The sequence below is a fragment of the Puma concolor genome, chromosome B2 (assembly GCF_028749965.1).
Source record: "Puma concolor isolate L17-30 chromosome B2, mPumCon1.1.hap2, whole genome shotgun sequence".
Taxonomy (NCBI): domain Eukaryota; kingdom Metazoa; phylum Chordata; class Mammalia; order Carnivora; family Felidae; genus Puma; species Puma concolor.
Window position 1 is genome coordinate 125,282,645 of NC_141671.1, and position 17,101 is coordinate 125,299,745.

Below are 17,101 nucleotides of genomic sequence, written 5' to 3' on the forward strand. Positions count from 1 at the left end.
GAATTTTCCAAGAACCTGACATGTACCTCTAGAAATGCCAAAACGTTTTCATTTTACCGTCTGGAATAGGAATTGTTCCAAATAAGTCAGGCGTGCCTAAGATTTGGTCATAATACAGCGTTTACTTTCTGACTCAGCATCATCATTTATTAACATAAGTGATTGTTCTTAGCTAAAATATAATAATGCTGCCAGCAATTTTGGCAGAGTTCTTGCTCTTATACGAAAAGTTCCCGGGACGTTTATTCTGATACTGTTTCTATACTTACTTTGAATATATATCTCTACCATTACTATAATGTAGTTAGCAGTCTTTTTTTCTTCCTTTCTGATCTCAAGTTGTTCTCTGAATAAAGTGAACTATGTGGCATCTATTTTTATCTACTTGGAGGATACCATACTTTTATGTTCCTGGTTCTTGGCTGTGTGCCATCTCTAAGAAACCTCTGATAAGATGCACAGCACTCCATTATCATCATCAGGTGGCATTATTCCACCTTACCTGGAACTTGCTTGTGCCACCTTCAGAAGTTGAATGAAACGGTCCACAAGAGGTAAGCAAATGGGTCCAAGAAGCAGCTCGAAGTTCGGTTGCATGAGCTCTGTCAACCCCTTCATGAAGCTGCTATCGCAGCAGTAGACTTTATTATGTGGAGTGATCATGTAAGGAACGAATGTGTAGTTCCCAGTGCACATCTGTGGAAAGAGGAGAGGCCGGGAGGTGGTGAGGTGGCCTGGAGACCCCACACTCATGAAATCCCAAGTGCAGTGAGTCATTTTCAACAGTAATCCTGAATATGAAGCGAAATAGCAAACCTCATTTCTTATTTATGACCTATGAAAATGGAAATTCCCTCCAATTTCTTTAATTGCTTACTTTAAATAATTAGGGCTTACAGATGATGCAAAAAAAAAAAAAAACACCTCATAAAAAAACAGTATGGCACAGCGTCCATCCATCAGTTAAATATTTATTCACCATGTCTCATGGCTAAGGCATTTGTGATATATGCTGCAGGAAAAATAGAGTAGTTTAAAACACAGCCTTCAGCCTCTGGGGAGCTTAAAATTTAATCACAGAGACATAGTGTAAATACACGACAAGAATAAGAACTAACGTTAAGGGCTGCCCACCTGACAGGCTAGGCTGTTGAGTGATGTCAGAACAAAGCTGCTCCCTCCAGTCTGCTCGGTCACAGTCATGGCTCCGTTAGCCTCTCTGTTACTACAACTAGAGACCCAGAAGTTTTCCTTGACGCTTCCATTTCCTTCACCACCCATATCCTATCAAAGTCCCGTCTACTCTGCCTCCAGAATGGATCTCATATTTTTCCATTTCCCTCCATCTTCTCTGCCTGCATGGCAGGCCATGCGACCAACATACCTGGCCTGAGCCATTGTCACTGGCTTTTAGGTAGTCTCCCTGCTTTCACTCTTGTCCTCCAATCTATTGTCTACCCAGCCATCAAAGTGATCCTTTAACAACCTGTATCAGATCACTTCCCTCACTTCGAAAGGCAGTGGGATGAGGATAAGGCATGTCCTTGTGGCCTACAGGGGCCTGATGATACAAATCCTGCTTCTCTCTCTGGCCTCAGCCCGTGCCACTCTCCACTCACTCATCCCGACCTTCTACTGATTCCCAATGATGTCAAGTGAGGGAACACTAGCACGAACAAAAGTAGAGCTAAAGGAGAAAGAAGAAATTGGACTGGACACCCCTCAGGAAGCAAGTCTGACCAGATCTTAGAGCTCAGAGAAGGGAGAGAATGCAGAGCTAAGGGTTTTAAACTGTATGTGCTGGGCTGTGGGAATCATGGACAGATTCAGGGCAAGAAAGAAAACATAATCACAGTCTTAAATGGGGTTACCTAAAAAGAGTGGTATCATTAACAACAACATCAATCAGACTGAATTATTTATGAATATATTATAGTCAGGGGTACTTGTTATAGATCAGGTAATAAATCACAAACAGAACCTGACTTCCAGGTAATATGTGAGAGGAACTTCAAGAGTTTGGTATCTGATTTGGGGTGGGAAGGGTGAAATGTTCACTATTAGGAAGGCTATGATTTCAGGGGAGCTGAACCCCTAAAGTGAGAATGTCCAGAAGATAGTTGGAAATACATGATTGGAATGTCAAAGAGTTTCCAACAAAAGTACAGACCTGAGAAGTATTTGGTGTGGTTGAATCTAAGGCAACATGAGAGACCTCTAAGAGAAAAGCCACAGACAGAGAAAAAGAAAAAGGCAGAGAAAAGAGAAGTAGAATGAGCTATGTGGGAAACCCCATCACCGTTCTAGGGAGCACAGAGAGCCCAGATTGCCAGATCCTAGCCATTTCAGTATTACGGGGAACAACACATCACTTCTCTTACCCTTACAACTAAACAAACGAGAGCAAACAATGACTCACCACTTGCACATGCCAAGGGAGGTCATACACGCTCCCAACAACCCACTGAAGAAGGTGCTATCATCCCTGTTTTATAGGAGGATTCAGATTAGGCTTATGGAGGTCATGCAGCTGGTCTGTGATGTGTTTGGGACTCTAGCCTAGAGACTTCTCTGGAGGTTATGCCATAATCGTTAGAGGGTTCTGCATCCTCCTGAGTGGCCCCTGCATGCTGACGCACCAACGCTTTGCCTCAGGTCACTTTCATGGAACCCTGAATGAGCCAAGCCATAGCTTCACAGCAAACAGACGAGAAGTGACAAATGCTCTTCCAGCCAGACTGAATTATTTATGAACATATTCTTTGAGGCACCTGTTGTATGTCTGGTAGTGTTGAGCTGAAACAGGACCTGAATTCCAGTTAAAGTATGAGAAGAACTTCCAGAGGTTGAGATTTGATTTTTAAATTAAGTACATTAAATTGTTCCTTTCTTAAGTTCTCCTTCATGGAACAATAATTTGGAAGACTAGTCAGGAAGAAGAAACCTCTGATAAGATGCACAGCACTCCATTATCATCATCTGACTTCGGCTCAGGTCATGATCTCCTGATTTGTGGGTTCGAGCCCCATGTCGGGCTCTGTGCTGAAAGCTCAGAGCCCGGAGCCTGCTTTGGAATCTGCGTCTCCCTATCTCTCTGCCCCTCCCTTGCTCATGCTTTGTCTCAAAAATAAATAAAACATTAAAAAAATTCTTTAAATGTTTCTGAGATCCTATAGCATATCCACCAACGTAATCCTTTTCACCAGATCCACTGCCCTAAGCAGAAAAGAAAGGCTAGTGTACCAAGAGGTTGCTCCCCAAGGTTTCTAGAGCTGTAACTATGAGTGGGTTATAAAAAAGCAACAGAATCAAATATTCCTGTTTTAGATAAGTTCTATAACTCAAAATTTAAAAAGAAATGCTTTGAATCTTCCAAGTCAAAAAGTAGAATAGATGAAAAGCCAGTAAGCCAGAAAAACACTATTAGCATTTCAAAATATTCTGCTGCTGCTGCTGCACCAAGTTCTGTATCCTCAGAAGCCTTAATACCACGTGTATTTGTGTACAAGACATGAAACAGCATACAGAACTATTGAAATACTGGGCACTGGGGAATAAAGCGTCTGCGTAAAACAATCCTGGGAGAGGACGACTCTCAGACATCTGGGTGTGCATCACCGCTGCAGGGGTGAAGAAAGTAAAATGAGAGTCTTGCAAACAGCAGAGAAAAATGTACTCCTGCAACTGTCTTCTTCAAACCCCGTGGAATAAGGCTTCAGAATCCTTGTTGAAAATAACCAGCATGCCAAGGTTTTCTTAAGCTCCTGGCCTCGCTGCACTTTCTGGAGTCTCTTCCCTATGTTTCTAAGGCAATAAATACATATTTTTTTCATTCCCCCTTATTGGTGTCCAAACAAAGTGGAGGGTGAGAAGCTGCAGGAGGCACATAGATGCTACCAGGCCTGAACTAAGGCACAGCGCAGTGAGCCTGCAGTGGGGGCAAAGTGTGAGGTTTGGTTTTAACACTGTTTCTCTAAAAGATACCAACTGCACGGGGTGCCTGGGTGGCGCAGTCGGTTAAGCGTCCGGCTTCAGCCAGGTCACGATCTCGCGGTCCGTGAGTTCGAGCCCCGCGTCAGGCTCTGGACTGATGGCTCAGAGCCTGGAGCCTGTTTCCGATTCTGTGTCTCCCTCTCTCTCTGCCCCTCCCCCGTTCATGCTCTGTCTCTCTCTGTCCCAAAAATAAATAAACGTTGAAAAAAAAAATTAAAAAAAAAAAAAAGATACCAACTGCAGAGAAAAGTACTTTTTTTTTCTCAAAATGATGAAAACTAATAATATGGGAATATTTTTTTCCCCGGGTTGGCTCACTTAAAACTTAGAAACGTTATCGTTGCAATTTCTGTTTACAGATTGCTATTTCACCCAGAGTTTCAAATAACTGATAATCCAAAGCAAATTAAAAAAGAAAACACTATGTGATCAAGAACAGACATCTCAGGCACAACAACTGCCTTATTAATAAGGTACCAATTCTAAAATATTCAGACCTGCTTCTTGAAAAAGAAAGACCACATTTCCTTAAACTTCAAAGCACTAAGGCATGATCATAAAATGACAACAGCAATCTCTCTGGCCCGTGCCTCTGCTCAGGGTTATAAAAACCTGCAGTTCAAAATCTAGTCCTATTCTATTATCTTCACTTAAAAAAAACCATGCTGATTCTGTTTTTCAATTTTTAAAAGCTGCATAAAGGTGAACCGAAGCATTCAAACATATCGAAATATATGCTCAAAATACTCAACTTTTGATAAGGACACCCAGTAGCTGAAACCCTGCTGCTTACTCAGGTCAACAGGTGACCAGATCATAACGTGCAATATTCCAGTCACCTTGCAAGCCTGCTTCTCCACATGTCTGACCCATCAGTGGGCGTGGTTAGCAATTTCCTACCATTTAGGTCTTTGTAAATGCTACCTCCTCTGAAAGACCTCTCTGACCACTTGATACACAGCCACCCACTCTTCACATTGCCTTGCATTAATTTTCTTTCCTTTCTTTCTTTTATTAAAATTCTTATGCTTATTTGTTTTATTTTGAGAGAGACAGAGACAGCATGAGTTGGGGAGGGGCACAGAGAGAGGAATACAGAGAATCTCAAGCAGGCTCCATGCTGCCAGCCTAGAGCCCGATGAGGGGCTCGAACCCACGAAGTTGAAAGATGATGATCTGAGTGGAAACCGAAAGTCGGACGCTTAACCGACTGAGCCACCCAGGCGCCCCTCCCTACGTTAATTTTCTAATTTGTGTCTTTGCTTATTTGTGTCCTGACCTTCTCCCCCACCTAGACTCTGGCACTTGTCATTTGCTGTCTCACGGAGCAATTTTGAATCTGCTTGCTTCCACTTTCAGTCTCCACAGTGAATCCCCGTGGCATGAGGCTCAAAGCCTGGCACACAATACATGATCAATATTTGTTTAATAAAATTGCTATGCTAAACAGATGCCTGAAGCAATAATTGCTCATTTCCTGTCCAGATGTGAAGAATAAAAGTGCACAATGACATTATGTTGCAATGAGTCTCTGACTTGGTGCAATCTTAACAGTAAGTTTTAAACTTTCAGATGGAAGGACAAACTACCAATTGTACTTTTAATCTTATCTTAAATCACGTGCAGATCTTTATGTAGGGTATTATTTCCAATCTAATTTGTAGAGATACATTCTTTAAGGTTTTTAAATGCTGGCTTATTTTCTAAATGAAAAATACAACCACTAGCCTATCAAGGCTGATTCCCTAATATATATAAATTTTCTTCATGCACTTTTAAAATTTGAAATTACTTTTATCACTTTTTAACTCTTGTTTAGTACTGCATGGAAAGTAGGAATTCTGTAGTGTGGTCTCAAAGGCAGACTAGACTCAGGAACTTAAATCAACCTGTATAGACAAACAGATAATAGATTGACATGTATCTATATATGTATGTGTGTGTGTGTATATATATATGTATATCTGTACTTACAATTTGTGTTATATAATTTATACACAGATACAGACATCTATATATGTGTATATATAAACATATGTAAACACACAGACACATATATGCACTCGTGCATATATATGCTACAAAATTGGATATACTATGGGAACATTTTTTTCCCCAAAATATAAGTATATATGCTAAAAAAAAAACAGGCATTAGGGTACCTGGGTGACTCAGTTAAGCCTCTGGCTCTTGATCTCAGCTCGGGCCACAATTTCACGGTTTGTGGGATCGAGCCCCACATCAGGCTCTGTGCTGACAAAGCAAAGCCTGCTTGGGATTCTCTCTTTCTCTCTCTCTCTCTCTCTGCCCCTTCCCTGCGCTTATATGCATGTGCGCGTGCTCTCTCTCTCAAATAAATAAACTTAAACAAAACAAAACAAAAACAAACGGGTGTCAGCATCATCTCCCACTATTTATAAATTTTCACCGTAAAGAAATATTTAGATAAAATAACCATATTTATATTGATACCTCAGAAACTCTAAAGAGGAAAAACAGAGATAGAAATTAATAATTTGTGGAGATTAAAAAAAACAACCAGAGATTAGTTGATAGAACAGAAATGATAAAAATTTTCTGGAAGAGTTAGGGAAAATACTCACAGTATTCTTCTGGCAAATGATTTCCTAAAAAATAAGAAAAGAAAAAAATAAAGCAGACGTTAATACAAAATTAATTTGATAATTAACTATTTGATGTGGGAAAACTGTATTAGCAATTTTATTAGCAATTAGAAATTTCAGGAAGTATACCATACGTTCCTGTATCTGAAATACTTATAATCTGATGGAAACGAGAGAACACAAAGGTGTTGTCGATGGCTTAAAGGAAACAGTACAAATATGTAAAATCCAAAAACTGAATAATCTAAAAATCATTCTTGCAGAACACGTGTGAATTATCAGCCACAATCTCTCTGGGGAAAGGTTAAAAGGAGTTCACTTTCCCTACGTACAACCTCACTTACACCCTGGGAGGGGACCATGCAGATGCTGGCTCTTGGGAAATAAAGGGTATTGGCCACTTATCAGAGTGGGTAAACCCACACAGAGATGAGGACATCTGACAATGAACAGTCACAGATACAACTTACATATTGTTCAATAAAAAGTGGAGTGCAAGAAATACACTGCAGGCAGCATCTCTGTCCTCTAGGCTGTGAGGAGTGAGATCGTGTAAATAACGTAGCTATACTGTGTCAGGTGCATAGAAAGCTGTTGATAATGCAAGCTCTCATCATCGTTAGTTCCAGTCGTTTAAATGCGTAGAGACATGGAAGAGATAATCTGGAAAAGCCTATGGCATAAAGGCTTCACCGAGGTTGGAGAATCACAATTTAGAAAGAGAAATGGGACAGAATTTTGGAAATGATGGCATGTATGTTGTCATGGAAACAGAGAATGTGAGGCTTTTGTGGAGTCTCAAGGGTGGGTCCATCTGGCTAAGAAGAGCCAGATCTGGTGAGGTAAGGAAGGAGCAGAGGAGCTATTCAAGTCCCAGCCGACCAGCTATCCTTCTTCATCCCTGGATCAACGTGGGGGCAAAGAGGGAACTGACAAGGATTTTGACTTAGAGCAGTACGTAAGATTTTTGAACATTTAAGGATAACAGATGAGTAAATAAAAATCTCAGGAAGGAACTGTAGTGGGTAATTTTGAAAGCCATAAAGCTGTGTATATAAAATACTAAGCAAGCCCTTCAATACTTCACAATCTTGTGGGTCAAAAAAGGGGGGGAGGACAAAAAGGACACGTACACATTTAAAAAGAAACATCACATGCCTGGGTGCACATGAGTGTATGTACACACATACTAGGTCTAAAGAGCAATGCTACAGCAAGGGCTTACATTTCAAAGGGAAAGAAGATGTTCCTAAGATGTGAGGAAGTCTGGGAAGATCAACAGAGAAGGTGGAACTCAAGATGAGTCAAAGAGGACAAGACAACTTTCAAAGGCAAAGCAGGAAGGTAGGGATCCAAGTTAGAGGACCAGGAACAGCAAAGACCCTTTTAGGGAATGACACAAATGATGACTGGGGGCTGGAGAAGACAGTTCATTTGAGGAAGTACAGAGAAGAGAGTTAAAGAGGTATTTGAAAAAGATCTTGAATTTGATCACTGGACTAAGAAGAAAGTTCACTTTGGCATGTACCAATAATATTAGAAAGTTATTTGGGGCCTTACTAAAGAAGGCCTTGAATGCCAAAATAAAGTGCTTTGTGAACAACTGGCAGTCAGCATGTTTTTTAAGGTGAGCGATATACATAAAGAAGTATCAGCATACGTTGGGACACTGTAACAGCAAAGGCTGGGCACAACATCAATGTCTACCCATTAGAATCTGGTTAAGTAAATGATGGTAACTCCATATAATGGAATATAATGCCACTAAACAAAGAATGAGGAAGCTCTTCATAGAGAAGTTCTTGATAGGGAAAGATCTCCAAGATATACTGCTAAGTGAAAAAAAAAAGCAGAACAGAATGGTGTTTATCCTATGCTCCTATTTATGTATAAAAGGGAGAAAAAGAAAATTCTAATTTGTACATTTGTAAAATCTCTCTAGCAGAATATACAAGAAACCAATAATAGTGCTTGCCAATAAAGAGGGAAGCTGGCTGGGTGGGGGTCAAAGATGAGAGAATGACTTTTCACTATATATCCTGTTGCACTTTTATTTATTTATTTATTTATTTATTTATTTATTTATTTATTTTAATGTTTATTTACTTTTGAAAGAGAGAGAGAGAGACAAAGCACGAGCAAGGGCAGGACAGAGAGAGACAGAAAGACAGGATCCAAAGGAGGCTCCAGGCTCTGAGCTGTCAGCATAGAGCCCGACGCGGGGCTTGAACCCACAAACCGTGAGATCATGACCTGAGCCGAAGTCAGACACTTAACCAACTGAGCCACCCAGGTGCCCTAAATTGTGTTGCACTTTTAAATTTTTTCTATCAGGTGAACATATTACCCAAGAGTGACAAATACATAAAAGATAAACCTTGTTAAAGCTTGAAAAAAATACTAATGAGATGGTGGTATTTAGTATTGGAGGGGAAAAAGCATTTAGGTGGCATTGCAAATGTACAGGGACATCAAAATAAGGGCTTGGATGATAGCAGTGCCCAGGGGATGGAAACCAAGAGACAGATGAGTGACACTGTGGAGGAAGGTGGGAAGTGGCTCTTCCCACAGGTGTTTCACAGGTAGTTAGTGCATCCTTTTCCCTCTCTCTCTCTCTCTCTCTCTCTCCCTCTCTCACACACACACACACATCTACACACACGAACATACACATGCACACACAGTGGTTCATGAAAAAATAAGTCGAAAATTTTAAAAATGCTGAATAATCACAAAGTCAGGAACACAGTATGCAGAATTTTCCAAACTTGATTTATAGAGCATCTCTTCAGAGTAGCAAACCACACTCTTTTGAACACAGCTCTCTTGTGATAGTAATATCCCCTTCTCCTCCTTCTAAGTACCAAGGGAATGCCCTTCTCTTCATCCTCTATCACACAGCATCCTCTGTGCATTGCGTAAGAAACCTGTTCTCTTTGAAGCTGCCCTTGACTGCCTTCAATGACACCAAACTTCCCAACAGTAGATGATGTTCTTAATTTCTGCCACTATTACCCCCGTATAGACCTCTAAGATAGCAATATACGTACTCATTGTAAATGTGTCATTATACGATTCTCCTATCCCATATCACAAGCAACCCGAATGGTTTGTTCATCTTTTACCCCACTAATTGCCTAGCAAATTGAATGGCATATAGTCGGTACTCAATAAAAGCATGAATAAGTTAATGAATGTATAAAATATTGGGCTATGAATCACAGTAGAAATGTGTAAGTCCTGGCTCCACTCTTGACCAGCCAGATGTCATTTCTCCTCCCTCTAATGTAACACACTAAGAGTTGGGTTGAGTGATTGCTGGTCTCTTCCAACTCTGTGTTCTATCATTTGCTTTTGGCTAAAGGCCTATCCAGTGAGCACTCTGTCCTTGTGCCACGGGAAGGAGAGACACCTTCACGCCCAGGACTGGAGCTACCCTACCGCCTCTGTCTTCTGGTGCACCAAACACAGAAATGGAAGTAGTGACGAGGGGAACAGTGAGCAGGCTGAAGGGTCCCTCTGCTTGTCACTACAGAAAATAGGCTGCTATTGGCTTAGAGCCAATATGCGACACCTTCCTGAAGAATGGCTCATTAATAACAGCCCTCTTACATGTCTTCTTTGCTTTCATTTCATTTTGCATTATAACAAATTATGAAACCGTATTAAGATCATCCCCATGAAAAACCTCCCCATAAAATAATAAGTGTGCGTGATGCCTATTTTGAACCAGAGAGAGTCCAGAGTGCCATGATTTACAAATCCGTGGTCAGTTACCAAGTAAGCAAGATGTTCATGGGAATGTCCAGAGGTAGCACTTACTATTAAAAGGGCACAGGGTCAATGTTTCTGGTTCCCTACTAAACTGTGAAACTACTTTGTATGGTCATATTTTCAAATGACTCTTTCCCTAACGTTTACTGAGTGTATAATTTATACCACTGGCTAAGTTGGGTGCTGTTTAAAAGTGCTGTGGGCAACCTGGGTGGCTCAGTCAGTTAAACGTCAGCTCTTGATTTCGGCTCGGGTCATGATCTATCTCACAGTTTGTGAGATCGAGCCCCAAGTCGGACTCTGTGCTGACAGCATGGAGCCTGCTTAGGATTCTCTTTTTCCCTCTCTCTGCCCCTCCCTCGTTCATGCACGCATGCGCACTTTTGCTCTCAAAACAAGTAAACATTTAAAAAATAAATAAATAAAAGTGTTGAAAAGAATCCAATAAAAAATCACTGTTTAAAAAAAATCATAGGATCTGTTGAATTCTTATTAACTATTGCTTATGTTTTGCAAAGGCTAAATGGATATAAATTGTTCTCTTGAAGGAGACAGAGTTTACTCACAGTTTATGATGTAATGTTAAATGAGGCATCAACTCTAAAGAAGAAAAGTACTATGTGTGCATTGTAACTCAGTACAAATAAAGAGCAAACAAGACCTCACAAGGTAGCTACCTACTCAGGGAGACGAGTGAACGTTTAATCTGTACTGAACCCACTGAAGGAAAAAAAAGGAGGACACGAAATAAATTTAAGACACAGCTGCTATGTTTCACATCACTGCATGGAAATTCCTCATCTAAACTGCTTAGAAATAAGATGGCAAAATAAACTCCAAATCCTCCCCAATGAACGTTTTGAGGATGTATTACTTCCCTACAACTTCATACTTGTCTTAGGCTTTCTGGTTTGCACACCCCCTGGCTGTACCAGAAACACCCCAAATTGTTTTTTCCCATTTCCCAGTACCTTTTGATAACCAGATAGGGAAAGAAAACAGAAGAGACAATCTAGTCTGGGGCTCTTTGCAAGGGAAGACAAAGGCAACTTTGGATAGTTATTTGGGACAACACAACTTTGAAGAGGTCATTTTAAGGATAAATAAATGGAGCATCTCCAAAACTGGAAAGTGTGCCTAGAATTTAGGTAATCGCAGCCGGGGGAAGGAAGTGGGAGCAGCTGGTGTGTGGTTGCCAAGTTCAATTGATTCAGGCTGGGAGAAGCAGAACTAGCAAGCAGGACCTCAGCTTCCTGAAAGAAAAGGAGCAGGCTGGGAGTTCCTGGCTGGAGAGAACGTGGTCCCCAGCTGGTGACCTCTGGGTCTTCCCTTCTGATCCCGCTTCCTGTCCAAGGGGAAGTAGGCAAGGGTTCCACCCAAGTCGGGTAAAGGAGGGTTATTTCTTATACTCCCTAGCTCCATCCTCTTACCTAAGTTCAATACTTCAAAACACGACGAGACTAGGAAATATCAAATGGGCCGTTGTGAACATCCCGGGCCTCACCAAGAGGATACGATTCAACTTTACCCTTCAGCATGCTGCAAAAATAAAGCTGTACCAGCTCAGGAAGAACACTCCAACACAGGTGTCACAGAACTGGCCCATCTTTAAAGTTAGGAAACTAATTACGTTAGTGCTTCCACGTTAGGCTTGCATCAAAGCTCATGTTAAAAAAAAAAAAAAAGCTCAATAATCTAACAAGAATCCAGAAAATCATATTTTTATAGGACATGAAATCTGTGCGTAGACTTAGAAGTATACGTGATGATAAGTCAGACAAGATGGGAGTTTGCCCTTCTCTGACACTTACTGTGTGTGCCTCTAAGTCATTGTATCTCTCTGGGTTTATTTCTCATCTGTAAAGAAAGTATCTTTCATCTGCCTAATCTATGTAGAAAGTACCGAACTTGTCTATCTCGGATTGTTTTTCAAGAATAATTGAAATAAGCTCATAAAAGTATGTTAAGCATTTTAAAGACATACATAGTTAGAGTATTAATATTATCAAAGCAAACAACCCCAACTCAATTCCTATTTTACCAGATCTAGACATATTTTATACCTTATTGTTTTGTGAGCAGGGGTGAGAACATATCCTTCTCTTGACATGAACAGCTGTCGATTAAATCAACCTGTACCAAAAGTCAGGTTAAATTATAACAAAGCTGGAAAGTAATCCCAAAAGAAATTTTGACTCTCCTCTCATCCCTCTAAATTTTATTTTATGTTAAATAAATATGTCTTTGTGGGAGGACTCTACTATAAGTAGAGATGTCTTTGAATGTGGCTGGGATGTTGAGGAGCGACATTCTACACATACAGGATTTGAAACAGCTTTTTTAAAAAATATTAAAATGATAATTTTATAATCCAAAGTATTAAAAAAATCTGTGAGTCCAGCTAATATAAATAAATTCCTGAATACAAATATAAATGGGAGAAAATGGACAAACCTCTAGTGCAGAAGTCCAAGTAATTTATGTACATGCTCTGATTGAAGAAAGTAGAGCATAATTCTTCACTCCTTTTATTTTATTTTTTATTTTTTTAATCATTTACATCCAAATTAGTTAGCACCTAGCGCAACAATGATTTCAGGAGTAGATTCCTTTACCCATTTAGCTCATCCCCCCTCCCACAACCCCTCCAGTAACCCTCAGTTTGTTCTCCATATTTATGAGTCTCTTCTATTCTGTCCCCCTCCCTGTTTTTATATTATTTTTCTTTCCCTTCCCTTATGTTCATCTGTTTTGTGTCTTAAAGTCCTCATATGAGTGAAGTCATATGATTTTTGTCTTTCTCTGACTGAAACAGCTTTTTAACACAAACTTCTCCTTATAATGTATTGCCATTACAATTAACTTCCTCTTCTTTGACACCAGCTATTTGTCTCAGCAACACCTAACTGGAACAAATTACTCAAATACAGGTATTTCTTATTAAAAAAAAAAAACCTCTATTGTTATATAGCTACAGGCGTAATGAATTTCTGTACAGTAAATTACATTTTTTGCATATATTTCAGTAAAAATTTCAAGGATGCATTCTACAAGGACCTAAATAGGATAATGGGTTTGTGTGCCACATAGATCAGCTTGCACAGCAAGAATCACTTATTTATAATGAACAAAAGGGAACAGAATTCAGGCAAGCCTTGCCCCATCTGGGTGGGAGTCAGGAGGCTTTCAGACTCGTATCTTCAGTGTGCAGAAGTATTCCTTCTTGCTGTTTAACATATTCAGACTCATGGGCCTACGATGGAAGTCTCTACAAATGAAGAAAATATCTGGTGCCAACTCAGTGATATGATGACATTTTCCACTCGCAGTGTAGGATAGACTTCTTTCTCTCTTTGACAAAAATGGTAATTAGACACTAGAAAGAGTGGGTGTGGGTGGGGAGGTAAAGGAAGAATTAGATAGGAAAACAAAGGCGTACTCTATCCAGTATACAGGTAACTCCTCAGTAGATGTAAGATTGCTAATTGACATTAAAGAAAACTGGATTCTCCAATCTCAGGCCCTTTCCAAAAACTCAGGGATGGATTCTACACCTGGGAAATCAACTCATGCTAAATAAATCATTCATCTAGTTTGTCTGATCTTCAGAGAAAATCTTGATAAAGAGGTGCTCACATGTATTACTCGTCTGCCCCTCCCCCAAGTTACCTTTTCTCCCTCCCAATTTGATGGGGAATGATTATAGCTCAGATAAAAGGTAGACCCTTCCTATAAGTAAAATAGAGAACACGACTGTTTCCTCTCTCAACAGAAAGAAAAATCTGTCCATGAAACAATATGAAGGTTTGTGACGCTATGTTGAACCAGGAAGAGTAGAGAGTGCCATGGTTTACAAATCAATGGTTGGTTATCAAGTAAGCAAGATATTTGAATCCAATAAAAATTCACTGTTAAACTAAAAAAAAAAAAATAAACCATTGGAAAAATATAAATTTTAATTTCATACACAACTCAAAATCTAAAACTAGATTCCTCTGAGTAATTTACTTTGGTAAGGGAGGTAAGACTTTAAGAAGAGGAACTGGCAGTGTAAGAGGGGAAAAAAATGTACAGGTTTAAGAACACAGTGGGACCTGAGTAGATTCACCAGATCCAAGTAAAAATTCAATTTAAGTTCGAGGTATTTGTACCAAAAATGACCCTCATATCTTCACCAATTGACTAGAAGTTGGCAGAATCACTGAAATTGACAACAAGGATATCGCTGCTCTTTTCAAATTCTATAACAATTTGCTTTAAGTGGAAATGAGTAAGTACCAGAAAAACAGACTTAATATCCAGTTTCTCACAATAAGCTCTAAAGGAGATTGGGTCCCTCTATACCTGCAAGCTAAAAGATCATCAGTACCATGGAGCTGTCTGAATGAGAAACTATGATAGTTGTCAACGTTCATCATGTCAGAATTTCCTTCCTTTTCAAGACTGAATAATATTCCATTTTGTGTATATCCCACATTTTATTTTATCCATTCATCTCTTAATGGATATTTAAGTTACTTCTAACTTTTGGTTACTGTGAATAATGCTGCCAGGGACATGGGCGAACAAATATCTCCATGATATCTTGCTTTCAAGTCTTTTGGATATTTTGTCCAGGAGTGAAATTGTTGGATCATATGGTAATTCGATTTTTATTTTTTATTTATTTACTTTTTAAAGGTTAATTTATTTTTGAGAAAGAGAGAGAAGGAGAGGGAGACAGCACAAGCGGGGTAGGGGCAGAGAGGGAGGGAGACTGAGGATCTGAAGCTGGTACTGCACTAACAGCAGAGAGCCCGATGCCGGGCTCGAACTCACCAACCCTGTGAGATCATGACCTGAGCTGAAGTCAAATGCTCAACCGACTGGCCACCCAGGTGCCCCTGGTAATTCTGTTTTTAATTTTGTGAGGAACTGTGTATTGTTAAAATGAAATAACTTTTCAAGCAATGATTAAAAAGAAAAATACAACTAAATTTCTTGAAAAGGGAATAATCTCACATAATCATTACTTTTCAACATAAGCTGTGTCACTACTAACTGATATGCATTTCAATCTCTAGAGAAACATTTATTCCGTAATAGGTAGTGGGAATAAAGCCTATCTTAGTGCAGAAAGAAAGGTCCAAATGCATCTGAGCCTTTTTAATCACAGTTAGAATGCAAGCAGAAAGAAATTAAACACTATTTGGGGATTTAAATGCCCAAAATATATGTAAATTATCCAGAAAGATACAAAGTACCGCAAACTTCTTCCTTAAGAAAACGATTGTGAGATATTTCAACTATAAAAAAGGCATAGAAATTATCACACACTCATGTATATACCACCTAGACTTAGAAATCAAAAATTGCAGATAAATGTGAAGACTTGTCTTTCCCCCCAGTCCTATTCTATTCCTATCTCCCAAAGAGATAACTATTCTGAATTTGTTGTTTGTAATTCCCATGTGCACATCTATCCTTCAAACCGCAAAGACGTATGAAAGCACTGCCTTGCACGTGATTAGATTTTGTATGGATGGTATCATACCGCACATACGCTTCTGTGATTTGTTTTTTTTCTCTCCACACCGTTTCTGAGATATATTGATAGTGACACATAAGACTCTAGTTAATTCATTTGAGTGCTCTAGAATATTCCACTGAATGACTCTACCAGAAGGTATTTATTAATTTCCTTGTTGATAGGTATTTACCAATTCTCTGGGGAGAGGGGTTATTACAAACAATGGTCACATAACATTCTTGATTAGATCCCCTTCTGCATGCCAGAGACTCTTTTTACAGTACACATCCAGAGACAGAGGTGCTGAGCCTCTGTGCTATGCTCATCTGATAATACTAGGTGTTGCCAAATTGCTCTTTGGAAGTAGTGCAATATACCCTCCCACCAGCAGTGCCCATCTCCTACTCTCCACAGCCTTGTGGTGGGCACTATAAGGGCTTCTAATTGTTGACTATCTGATAGTATGCAGGGGTATTTCCTTGTTTTGTTTTGCTTTGTTTTTATAAGCAGCACTGTTTAAAGTGAGTGGGGAGTGGCTTGCAGGGAAGAGAGGGAGCTGAAGAAAAGGGGAATGAATCTCAAGAATTAGAGCTGAGAGCAGTTTCAAAAAGGAATTTCTGCCGATAGAAGAAATGGCTCATTAGAACAATTTCCACACTCTATACAACAGCCCTTTGTTTCCCTCAAGTCCTTTCTGATGTCAGATGCGTTTTGTGGGTCTGTCCCATGGCTCATTGGTTAGGCGTGTCCAGGCTTACTCCTCCATCTGCTGAGAGACCCCAAGTGGAGGTCTGATCATTTCTGTAATACATGAAATTAATCTGGAAAGAACTGTTACAGCCATTTCTTATTTTCAAGCAAGTGTTAAGTCTTAGCATAGAGTCTCATTAGCACGCACATAAGAAGTTATTGTGATATTTATTTAAAGAAAACAGTGAAGATTGTGTTGTTAAAATGCTAAGGGAAAAAACTATCAACTTCTCTTTCTCAAAGTGCTATGATCTCTTTCTGAAAAAAAATTCAATATTTCATTCTTACTACAGTAAGATAGTACTTGCAATTTCAAATGTATACAAATCTTATTGCAAGTATATGATTTGATTAGATCCTAAACATCCTTTCATATGGAAACCCAGACACAGATTGCAAGTATTTTTATGTTCCTATCAATTATTTTTTAGGAGCCTAAACTTAAATTTTT

General features: G+C 39.5%; 1 protein-coding gene across 3 annotated transcripts in view; it reads right to left on the bottom strand.

Moving 5' to 3' along the window:
* Positions 1 to 17,101, bottom strand: part of MAP3K5 (mitogen-activated protein kinase kinase kinase 5) — a 210,667-nt gene that overhangs the window by 119,441 nt on the left and 74,125 nt on the right. For all 3 annotated transcript variants that reach the window (XM_025926112.2, XM_086707946.1, XM_086707947.1), the window contains exons 3-4: positions 6,597 to 6,620; positions 503 to 696 (exon numbers count right to left, since the gene is read on the bottom strand). In XM_025926112.2, coding sequence (XP_025781897.1) covers positions 503 to 696; positions 6,597 to 6,620 — 218 coding nt within the window. The remainder of the gene's footprint in view (positions 1 to 502; positions 697 to 6,596; positions 6,621 to 17,101) is intronic.